Here is a 12,825-nt window from a genome sequence, read left to right on the forward strand (position 1 = left end):
TACTAAGGATATAAAGACTTCTTTTCCCATTTTATTATGAGCATAATTTTTCAGAAAAGGCACCTGATCCCCTTTTACACGTGAAAAGTGAGTCCTCTTTTCTGCCAGGTGCCATCGTAGGATACAGTAATATCCAGGTATCCCGTAGCTGCATCAGGCTCCACACCAGTGTTCTTGTAGTGCTGAAAAACTGCCCCTATTCCCTTCTTCATCATATCTTCATAATGACTCTCCATCCTCTTGTACAGGTATCTTGCGTACCTGTCAAACTTACCGTGAGAAATGGAAGGCATGCTGAGGGCTGCAATGATGCGGCTCAGTCCAGGTGGTCCAAGGGTATAGATGAGGGCTTCATACACCAATTTTACATTAATTTCAGTGATATTCCGTTCCTTCCCATCACTATCAGTGATAGTCTCATCACGCTCTGTGGAGGTACCCTCTTCAGAGGTTGGCAGCCCTCTTCGCTGATTTACAGCTGCCATAAGGTTTCTCAGATTGCGCTTATGCCTTTTTAGTCGCCCCATCTTGATGTGAAAGCAAAAACAACCAAGAAAAACTGTCAAGTAAGGCGTTCAATGGAAGGGTAACGCTGGCAAGGGTGGTGACAACAACCTTCCCGTATGACAGTCTGTGAGACCACCACCGACACTCGGTATTGCCATACGATGCTCAAAATTGTAAAATACTTTAAAAAAACGCCAAAAAAAAAAAATGCTTCAAAATGATGCAGAGTGACGGCATACATGCCACCACGTGCGCGGGACATTTAAAGAACCTTTAATTGACGGTAAACAAAGCGCATTTTAAAAAAGAAAGAATTGAGATAAGTGGATGCCACGCCTGGCAGGCCAGGCGTGGCAGGCCAGGCGCGGCAAAATCTAACCCGCGCTTCAAGTGTTAAGCATGTTTTCTTTGTTTGGACAGCCAGGATAGGCATTGAAGTATTTTTTATTCTGACTACTGCCACCGCAGTGCTGCACACCGCCTACCGCACTGGGAAAGAAAAATATGGACCGCACTACCGCAACCGCACTACTGATTTTTCAGTACCACGTCCACCTCATTAATAATAATAATAATAATAATAATAATGATATTAGTAATAATAATAATAATAATAATTGTAATGTTAATAATAATAATAATAATAATAATAATAACATTGATAATAAACTACTACCATTACTAGTAATTATAATATTATTTATAAAAATCTTAATAATAAAAATATGAATGCCATTAATACCATAAAAGTCCAATGATCCAGCAACATCCAATAATTTGGAAATCCTGATTGTTTGGAATTTTTGGTCAATTTCAGGTTTTCTTGGTGACTGAGAAAAACGGGGAAAAAATAAAAGAACTACTGGAAAATAGGTGAGAGTGGTGCACCAAATTGTCAGTTGCAGCAGCCATGCTGGCACCGGTGAGCCACCCAGCTCACGGCACGTTTACTTGGCCTGCCGTCCCTTACACTGTTGTCTACTCCATTCACTCGGTTTTATCTGTATTCCTCCACTGTATTGGCTCCCTCTATGCCACCCTCCATGGAGAAGAGGAGGTATTATGCAATCACTGTTGCCAAAAGGAAAATGGCGAACATGGCATTGCCACTGCTGACACGTCATGTTTGTTTACATGTATCAACTTAGCAGCAGCAACTGCTTGTAGTCATGTAGTCACAATTGTTTTAATTACCCAGGTCATATTTATTACATAATTGATTTTTGTTAAAAGAAGCATTCATTAGTAAATAATTCACTTTCTTGTTTATCACTTGAATCAAAAGAGGAAATGGTGGACACTTCATGACTGCCGCTGATGGTGCATCCATTGTTTATCATGTAATGCAAGTGTTCAAATAACTAGTTGTAGTTAATATATTAAGATGTGATGCCTGAATGTGCCATGCAAAGTGTGCTAAAAGTCTGGAGCAGTTGCTGATTATTGGCGATTGTCAGACTGAGTCTGGGAATGGTGTTTTTCACATTCAGAAGTTCCCTGCTAGTAATCTAGAATATCTGCCAATCCAGAAGGTCTGTGACCCCCAGCATTCCAGATTAAAGGACTTTTACTGCATTAACAGGAATAGGATAATTATATTTATAATAGTAATAATAATTATACAGTAAACCCTCTGGTATCTGGGTTAATAGAGTCACGGGGGCACCCGGATATGAGAAAACCTCGGATATGGTGTAGGTTAAGTCTACGGACCCGAAAACAACTTTCGATCATGGCCTGCCATAAAGGCACCGACAGAGTACTGCATAGGTGCTTCTGTCCATACTCATAATATGGTACGCCCCATGGCTTTGTAGCAGTCAGTCTGCACCAGGGAGTGAAATGCGCGTGATTGACGTGCTTCGGGCGCTGAGAAAAGGGTTCGAGCAGCATCGTCACGGTTAGCACTTGCAGCAATTTCTCCCTGGCTTATCGCAGTCCTGCTGCACCTTGTGGGGATCTGTTACTTGGGATTCGGCAATTAGGCACGATAGCCTCAGCCGCTAACCCATTGCTGGGGTGCCTAGCCCCGGGTTCACAGGCAGCAGCTAATGTTCCCCTGCCTGGCCAATCACAGCAGCGGGGCCTGGACCCAACCCAGAAAAGCCCAGGTATTTGTGGCAGCTTAACCGCCCAAGTCTGCACCATCATATTTACCATGTAGGCTTTCTAGCAGACCCAGCACTGCCACAAGAAACTTTTTACGGGTCCAGTTTTACAAAACTGGAAGGCCGACGCTCTGTGCTGTTCTTAGGTGTGAGCCTGTGGCTTTATTGCTGCGTAGCTGCGTTAGCAACCTCGTAGCTATGAGCACCGTGGGCTTTACCATCCGGGTCAACCAGAAGGCATACCGGAGCAATACCCTAAGCGGTCTGGGCCGGCAATGGGCATCAAGTGCTCAAAGCAGGCTTCTATACGGACGCCCGGGCAGGCACCCCAGGGCGCTACCCTTTTAACCCCGGCAATGAGCCCCAAGCCCCATAGACGCCGGGCAAGTACGCCAGATCGCCCAACTCTGAGCGTGAGTGGGGAGTCTTAGGAGTCAATGATAGCCTGGCACATCCACTTGCGATGTGATCTGTGGCTGTTTAGGTACACTGTGTTGCCCTTGCGATCCAGAGGGGGCGGGTACCCCCTACACAGTGCATTCAGTGGGACCACGGGAAGGCCAGCCACAAGAAGTAACCATGATTTACAGCCAGCACCACCAGATCGGGCTGGCCCACGGGACTCCCGAACCACTGTGGGCCCCTTTACTCGCCTTACTGTAAGCATGGTAAAATCCTTCTTTCACATGTTGGACCGAGGGCGGTACTTATCCACATTTCTTATTCCGCCCTCACTCATGCAGGAGTGCTAGCGGACCCGCACGCCTTCTCCACAGGTACGAAGCCCTACTCACCTAGTCCAGTCTGGATTTAGGCAGCCATCAAGGCTTAAGCTAGGGTTTGCACTGTGTGTTTCATTTAAACAGTTCTTTGACACTCCCGCCATTTAAACCTGCACTACCTTGACTCAAGTCACTTTGATATGGTCTGCAGCACTCGGCAAGAACATTTACGTGCCAGTTGTACTGCAAAGCACACAGCTTTCCTGCAAACCTTCACACCAAGACGTCAATAGCATTGCTACGTGCAAGCTGGGGCACACCTTACGGGTGTGGTACGCCGCCCGGGCAGAGCTTAGAGGCATCGCGCGGGCAATTTGAATGACTTTTGGCAGTGCGCGATGTTCTTTGGGGGGGGGGATCAAATATTTTTTTAAACTCCCGGATACGAGCGAGGTCAGATACGGTGCACCCGGATAACTGAGGGTTTACTGTACTCATAATCATAATCAGTATAATAACAAAAATATCAATAAGAGTATATAATCCCTATAGTGTAGTGTGGTGCCTGATGTGAGGAGCCACATTCCTGACATGGCACACCCACGCAAACACGTCGATCACTGAAGGGTGCGGTGGGGCAGAAAATATGTTGTTTCCTCACCTCACTGTGATGAAACGATGACACCTAAGAAGCTAGTTGTCACTGATTATCGCAGAAGGATTCAAGTAAACAATGACATGTTTCATAGTTGTTCTGCTTTAATAGTTTTCATATAATTTGGCATGGAAAACACCTCAATTCAAGCAAAAACACCTAGACGATTTGCACGGCTGCTGTCAGACCCATCCATGCTGTAAGTGTAAAACCATTTGTGGTATTTCTTATCCACCACTGAGTTCTCCAAAGCTCTCTGGACATCTCTCAATTACCTTTCCAAATATTTGGTCAGAATCAGTGTCTCTGACCCAAATGTCATGATAGGGAGATCATACAGACTGAGGACATTACGATTAGAAAGAGACTCAATTTCACCATATTCGAAAGAAGTTTAGCTCAGTCTTCTGTCTATTTATATTTGTTTTATTTTGGACTTTGTTTTTATGATTTTTCTGAATTGAAGTAGCTGTGGGATTTCTAGACAACTATTTATAATAACCAGCCACTATACTCTCATGTAGTTAAACTAGTTAGTGCACATAGTCCTCAAAAAAGTTGTGACATATGCGACTTACAATCGCTCTCACTTACGACAAGGCCAATGATATTAGTAATACATGGTTAAAAAATGAGTTGACATTTTAAATTTCCCACCACAGCAGTCTGTTAATATAGCACTTCTGCACCCCCACCCCCACCCTACTGCAGTCCTACTCTGCTGGTTTATAGGCCTACAGTCTGCAATAAGGTAGTCCTAGAGTTTCAACACATGCGAGTTATGACTAACATACTTGTAACAGGGCTAACATCTCTAATACCCCACAGCGGAAAAACCTCTTGCACTTATGAAGAGGCCAATGGGCACGTACGGTTCACTTTTTAGTCACGTATTGCTCTGCGCACCAAACCCGACAGTCAATCATCCAAATGCAACAAAATGGTTACCAACACTGTCCCCTCGACAGCTCATATAGGCCACCATTTAGCAGAAACTGCAATCTTTGTTGAACAAAACATTTTATTTATTTATTTTTTTTTTTTTACAACAAAGGAGGCAGCTCAAGGGTACAAAAAAAAGATAACAATAATAAAAAAAAGCCCGCTACTCGCTGCTCCCAAAAAAGAATTAAAAGAGGTGGCCGAAAGAAAGATCAATTTCGGGGGGAGAGGTGTCCTGATACCTTCCTCTTGAAAGAGTTCAAGTTGTAGGCAGGAGGAAATACAGATGAAGGAAGGTTGTTCCAGAGTTTACCAGCGTGAAGGATGAAAGAGTGAAGATGCTGGTTAACTCGTGCAGAAGGGGTTTGGACAGTGTAGGGAAGAGCATGAGTAGAAAGTCGTGTGCAGCGGGGCAGCGGGAGAGGGGGAGGCATGCAGTTAGTAAGTTCAGAAGAGCAGTCAGCGTGGAAATATCGATAGAAGATAGAAAGAGAAGCAACATCGCGGTGGAATTTAAGAGGTAGAAGGCTATCAGTATGAGGAGGAGAGCTGATGAGATGAAGAGCCTTAGACTCCACTCTGTCCAGAAGAGCTGTGTGAGTGGAGCCCCCCCACACGTGAGATGCATACTCCATACGAGGGCGGACAAGGCCCCTGTATATGGATAGCAACTGCGGGGGGGAGAAGAACTGGCGGAAACGATTCAGAACGCCCAACCTCGAGGAAGCTGATTTAGCAAGAGAGGAGATATAAAGTTTCCAGTTGAGATTTTGAGTTCAGGATATACCAAGGATGTTTAGTGTTGAAGGTGACAGCTGAGTGTTGTCGAAGAATAGGGGATATGTGTTAAGAAGATTGTGTCGAGTTGATAGGTGGAGAAATTGAGTTTTTGAGGCATTGAAGGACACAAGGTTCCTTCTGCCCCAATCGGAAATGATAGCAAGGTCTGAGGTTAAGTGTTCTGCAGCCTCCAGTCTGGAGTCGTGTACTTCCTGTGTTGATGGCCTTGTATTGAAAGAGGTTGAATAATGCAGAGTGGAGTTGTCGGCGTATGAGTGGACAGGACAGTTTGTTATGGAAAGAAGATCATTGATGAATAACAGGAAGAGAGTGGCTGATAGGACAGAGCCCTGTGGAACGCCATTGTTGATAGGTTTAGGGGAAGAGCAGTGACCGTCTACCACCGCAGAGATAGAACGGCCGGAAAGGAAACTGGAGATAAAGGAACAGAGAGAGGGATAGAATGCGAAAGAGGGCAGTTTAGAAAGCAAAGACTGGTGCCAGACTCTATCGAAGGCTTTCGATATGTCTAGTGCAACAGAGAAAGTTTCACCGAAACGGCTAAGAGAGGATGACCAAGAGTCAGTTAAGAGAGCAAGAAGATCGCCAGTAGAACGCCCCTTGCGGAATCCATACTGGCGATCAGATAGAAGGTTAGAAGTGGAAAGGTGCTTTTGAATCTTCCGGTTAAGGATTGATTCAAAAGCTTTAGATAGACAGGAAAGTAAAGCTATAGGGCGGTCGTTTGAGGGATTGGAACGGTCACCCTTCTTAGGCGCAGGCTGTACAAAGGCATACTTCCAGCAGGAAGGAAAGAAAGATGTTGATAGGCAGAGACGAAAGAGTTTGACCAGGCAGGGTGTCAGCACAGAAGCACAGTTTTTAAGGACAATAGGAGGCACTCCATCAGGTCCATAAGCCTTCTAAGAGTTGAGGCCAGAGAGGGCATAGAAAACATCATTTGGAAGAATCTTAATAACAGGCATAAAGGAGTCAGAGGGGGGATGAGTAGGAGGAATATGCCCAGAATCATCCAGGGTGGAGTTCTTACAGAAAATTTGAGCGAAGAGTTCAGCTTTAAAGACACATGGGACAGCAGTGCTGCCGTCAGGGTTAAGGAGAGGAGGGAAAGAGAAAGAAGTGAAATTGGAGGAGATATTTTTGGCTAGCTGCCAGAAGTCACGGGAAGAATTAGAAGAAGCAAGGTGTTGACATTTTCTATTAATAAAAGAAGTTTTGGTAAGTCGGAGAATAGATTTGGCACGATTCCGGGAGAAGGTAAGAAGGTGCAGCAGTGGTGACACTGGCCACACCCTGTCCTGTCCTGCCCTGAATTTCTTTCTCGCATCATACCTGCATTTTGGCTCTTTTTTTTTCTTCCTCTGAGGTTTGTCTTTGTCCAGGTCCCCTCCGTGCTCCTTCCAGCACTTGTAGAGGCCTTTGATGCCATACCACACTCAATAGATGGCAGTGAGGTACATTGACAAGAGTGAGAGGTTGCATGCAACAAGTTGTCATGTGCAGCAAACTCACTCAGGACTGTTTCATCAGCTGACTTGACACCACTCCTATCCCTTGGGCCATCATGGTTGACACAATCAAATGCCCTAGACAAATCTAACTGCCCCAGTCTGGCACCAGGTCCATTATCCAGGGCATTCTAATGTTTATGATCATTGATCAGAAATGATCAGTGTTGCTCAGGTTTTCCTTACATACAATATGTGAAGCCAGAACTTTGCATTAGCCAAGAATGGGTGGACAAAAGATTTTCAAAGACCTTTGATAAAACTGGAATACGGTAATTGATATGGGTCAAAAGTCAGACACATGATGATTCTTTAGGTACAGGCGTGATCATCATCATCTCATCGACGTCTGCTCCTAGGAGCTCCCACCAGGGGATGGCCACAGCAAAAGAGTTTCCATCTTTCTCTATCCAGACACTCCTTCCTTGCCTGCTCAGAGTTTCTCAAGGATCTTTCCCCCCTCTCCCTAACGTACTCCTGCACCCTATCCCTCCATTTCACTGGAGGTCGTCCTCAAACATTCCCTCCCTCTATCTCACTCACATACACCCTCCTGGTCATCTTACTCTCCTCCATTTGCTCCATGTGATCAAACCACTTTAAAGTCTGTTGCTTCACTTCTTCTACCACTCCATGCCTCTTCCCTTAACCAGCTGTGATGTTAGCCACAATAATGTATTTCATAGTCTTTGTTTTATAAATAGACTTTGTTGCTGTATTTACCATAAGCTTTTAAAAGTTGTGATGTCATTGCATATTACCAACTAGTCATTGGTTCATTGTGATCCCCATAGCTAGGAAAATGCTCAGCCTTTATCCATGACATCATAAATATGCCCACTGTTTAAGTATTTCCCTGAAGATTTTTTCTTTTGTGATGAGATCATTGCTCTGAATATATCATAACAACAGCAAGTTTTGAATTATTTGGTAATTGTTAAAATGAAGGTATTTTAAAACTTTTTATTAGTCACACAAATATTTTTGGCTTCAGTTTTTCTTTTCTTTTAAATTATACTACTTTAGTAACATTATCTCACTTTTTCTGATATAAAGAATTTTTTTTTCTATTAAGTAACAAACAATTTCCTTTCCTCAGATGGTACAGTGTGAATGGGCTCCTCATGATCACCAGTTTTGCGCTGTGCCGAGTGGCTGTCTTCCCCTACATGTACTTTGCCTATGGCACCCAGTATGACCTCAGTATTCTTCAAGTAGTGAGGAAAATTCCAGTACATTGCAACCTTGGCTCACTAATGGTGCTGCTGCCACAGGTGCATTGGCTAAGACTAATGTTGTTAGGTGCATTCAAAGTGTCCCGGGGCACTCCCATCACTGAGGCAGATGAGAAGATTGACTGAGTTCAGGAAGGCAGCGGGTGAGTGGTCAGCGTGCGGGTGCGGCCCTGGAAGACCTGGGTTCAAGTCTCATCTCCTGCTACAAGCTAACAATTTTCAATCATTGCAATGGCTGAAAACAATCAAGATGCTGTCCTGATGACCACCCATTAACCCAGACGGCCATGAAAAGCCTACCAGAGCTATACGGTGCAGTTTAAGTAGCCTTGATTCACTTTTTTGTCTTATATGTGAATGTGCCAACTACTTATCTACTAATCCATTTATTGTATTTGTGTACTTTGAGTGTGTTTATATTTACCCAGATATTGTATGCAGGATGAGTTAGTCCCATCTTGTCCTACCTCCATACCTTGGTTTATCCAGCTGAGCTTTATACAGTAACAGTCCTGTAATCATAACACGGGTAACCCCAAAATCCCAATACAGGTAATTCTCGATTTACGCGATTATTGCGTCCTTGAAGAGGTCGCGTAAATCAAAAACAATGTAAATCAAACAAGAGGTAGGTTTCTGTCGAAAAATAAATACCACATTTCTCGGCGTATAGCGCGCACCTTTTTCACATAAAAAATGCTTGAAAGTTTAGCCCTGCGCGTTATATGCCGAATGTACAAGTTTTTAATGATTTTTTTTCTTCTTTGGGGTGTTTTTAAGGATCTGTTTTTCGTCTTATCCAATAACAACGGCAAACTTACCTTTATTTTTGTTTATAATCCTTCATAGTCCGTAGCTGTCTTATAATATGTTACCATAGAATACAGGGCGATCAAATAACTACTATACAAAAATTAAATCGGTGGAGGATCGCCCATGCCTTGCTGTTATCCCGTTTTTCCGTCGGGCGCCATTTGTATGATCTTGATCTTGATGTCACAGGTGGCTTAAGATTGTATGACTAAAGAGCAGTACAAGCTACTTAAAAAATCATATTGGAAAAAAATATCCATGTGTTCATTATTAATTATTAATATTAGTGAGAATAATGGGGTAAATATGATATCAGAAACTGTACATCATGAGTATTGTACGAGGAGTTATTTCGCGCAATAACAGCCCGGCCGCCATTTGCATTGTTTACAAACGACACAGCCACACCCAAACAACAAACAGCTGCATGCCGCGTGTCACCAGAACCGTGTGAATTGTGTCTTGCCTAGTTGCCTGTCATAACCTACGAGTGATGGTGAGAATAATATGCTTATTCACTTCATTCAGTGGAGAGAGAGAGAGAGAGAATATCCATATCACTGAGATATCCACTCAGGCACTCAGTCTCAGCCTCGCTCGTGTGAGGAAGAAATGAGGGACACCATGAGCGGCTGGCTAGTATTGGTACCGGTACCGAGCAGTCTGGTCCGGTACCGTACCGTATAGCTGGTACCGTTAGTACCGGTACCTGCCCACCCCTATTGTTGAGTAGCGTGGCAGCGTGGGTACTGTATTGTTGTTCAAGTGGCGCGCGGGAAGAACTGAGCTCAGCTGTGTGGCCGCGGCGCCGTGTGAGTCCAGTTGCGTGAGACATCTGGTGGCCACTCCATAAAATATCGCGTATAAGTGAAAAAAACATGTAAATTAAACATTTATTTGGATTTTGGACCCCGCGTTATTTAAAAAACGCGTAAACCAAACTCGCGTAAATCGAGAGTTACCTGTAGTCCGAATGTTCTGAAGTGGTTGACAAATATTCCAGAACTGAAAAACAAAGACAAATGAGGTGCCACATGCTCCAAGTGGTGCCAGGCAGCGGGGACAAGAAACAGGAGACTCAGAAGAGATTTAGATTTTGTCTAGACATTGACAGAGAAATAGTCACCTTATTTTAGGATTTTATTTATTTATTTATTTTATTTTATTTGTTTTTTACAGCAAGGGAGACAGCTCAAGGGCACAAAACAATAAAGCAACAATATAACCCGCCAGGCGCTGCTCCAACAACAGCAACTGAAACAAGAGGCCAAAAGAGAGGTCAATTTCAGAAGAGGAGTCTTGACACTCCTCTCTTGAAAGATGTCAAGCCATAGGTGGAAGGAAATACAGACAAAGGAAGGCTGTTCCAGAGTTTACCAGCAAGAGGTATAAAAGAATGAAGGTGCTGGTTAACTCTTGCATAAGGGATTTGGACAGTATATGAGTAAGTAAGAATAGAAAGTCGAGTGCAGTGCCCTGGACTGCAGGAATGGGGGAGGCATGTAGTCAGCAAGTTCAGAAGAGCAGTCGGTGTGAAAATATCAAGATATTTTGCGACAGAATTTAAGAGGTAGAAGACTGTCAGTAAGAGGAGAGGAGTTAATGAGACGAAGAGCCTAAGACTCTACTTTGTCCAAAAGAGCTGTGTGTGTGGAGCCCCCCCACACGTGAGATGCATACTCCATTATGAGGACTGACAAGGCTATTGTATATGGACAGCATCTGTGCTGAAGAGAAAAACTGGCGGAGACGATACAGAATGCCCAACCTTGAGGAAGCTGATTTAGTGAGAGAAGAGATGTGGTTTCCATTTTTTTTATTTTGAGTTAAGGATAGGCCGAGGATGTTTAGTGTAGGAAAAGATGACAGCTGAGTGTTGTTGAAGAATAGGGGATAGGTGTTTGGAAGATTATGTCGAGTTGATAGGTGGAGAAATTGAGTTTTTGAGGCATTGAAGGACACAAGGTTTCTTTTACCCCAATCGGAAATAATAGCAAGGTCTGAGGTTAAGCGCTCTGCAGCCTCCAGTCTTGAGTCATGTAATTCCTGTTCGGATGGTCTCCTATTGAAAGAAGTTGAATAATGCAGAGTGGAGCTTTTTGGGGGGTTTTCAAGGTTGAGTCATATTCCCCCCCCAAAAAAAAGAAACTGCACCAGTTGGCTTCATATAACTCGTACATCGAGAAAAGACCTTACCTTTTTCATGTATGGCATTTATTTTACTTAAAAAATGTGTGAAATTTTGAAAAAAGTCCAAAATTGTTACAAAACTGGCAAAAAAAAAGAAGATAAAATGAATCTTTTCTAAAATGCAAAATACTTCATTCACTTCATTGTTTCGGGAACTTAGACTATAGAAAAGGCTTGTAAATTAGTGTTGCTGCCATATTGTGACACTTTACTCAGTGTAAAACCTTTTTTCTATTGATATAAAGTAGGCACCATTTTTGTAAAATTTCCTTGGAGGAAAGTTGGAAAAGGGTCATTCCACCGTTACGGTCGTTTCATTCGGAAGTAACTTATTGGTGCACTCTTACCTGTATCTCTAGAAGTTATGCAGTTAGCTTGATATGATTTTTACCAAGATAGTACTAATGGCTAAAGAGGTTAATGAGACTATCCGGAACATTCTGTGTTTATTGTTGTTCTTGTTATTTATTGTTGAAGAGGACGTTACGGTCGTTTCACAAATGCAACCCGCAGTTTGACTTAGTGTTGTACATATGCAAAACTCTGTGAGAATACAAAGAAATTTCCAAATATTTTATATGCATGTTATAGATGAAGCTTTAAGTTATGCAAATATGTATAGGTTTTGTCAATTACCATTTCAGTTTTTCATACAAAAAATAAAGAACGCCGTTACGGTCGTTTCAAAAATTTTGTTACGGTCGTTTCACTGCAATTTCCCTTAAGAAATAAAGCAAAAATAATGGCAATAATTAAGTACCAGGACATTATGGCTTTTTGGACCACTAATATACATATATATCTCCATCCTAGGAGATTTCAATGTTCACCACCAGCTTTGGCTTTCATCCTCTTTCACTGACCATCCTGGTGAACAAGCCTACAACTTTGCTATCCTCAACGACCTAGAGCAGTTGGTCCAGCACCCTACACGTATTCCTGACCGTCTTGGAGATCGGCCCAACATTCTAGACCTCTTCCTTACCTCAAACCCTTCTGCTTATTCTGTCAAACTGTTCTCTCCGTTGGGCTCCTCCGATCACAATCTTATTTCTGCATCCTGTCCTATCGCTCCTGCACCTCTGGACCCACCGAAGGCGATGCTTCTGGCATTTTGCTTCAGCTCGGTGGGACGACCTGAGATGTACTTTTCAATTCCCGTGGAATGATTATTGCTTCCAGGATAGAGACCCCTCTGTGTGCTCAGCGCATCACAGAGTGATTATCTCTGGAATGGAGCATACATTCTCGTTCTTTCTCTACTCCTCACGCTAAAAAGCCTTGGTTTAATCACGCTTGTTCTCGTGCTTATCAATGATAGAGGTAGCTCACAAAAGATACCAG

General features: G+C 43.3%; 1 protein-coding gene across 1 annotated transcript in view; it reads left to right on the forward strand.

Moving 5' to 3' along the window:
* LOC126993486 (TLC domain-containing protein 3A-like) overlaps positions 1–12,177 on the forward strand; it is a 41,608-nt gene extending 29,431 nt beyond the window's left edge. The window contains exon 5 of the mRNA XM_050852623.1: positions 8,343–12,177. Within this exon, the coding sequence (XP_050708580.1) occupies positions 8,343–8,604 (262 nt within the window). The 3' untranslated portion in view covers positions 8,605–12,177. The remainder of the gene's footprint in view (positions 1–8,342) is intronic.
* Positions 12,178–12,825: the final 648 nt, after the last annotated feature.

This window comes from Eriocheir sinensis, unplaced genomic scaffold, assembly GCF_024679095.1.
Source record: "Eriocheir sinensis breed Jianghai 21 unplaced genomic scaffold, ASM2467909v1 Scaffold62, whole genome shotgun sequence".
NCBI lineage: Eukaryota > Metazoa > Arthropoda > Malacostraca > Decapoda > Varunidae > Eriocheir > Eriocheir sinensis.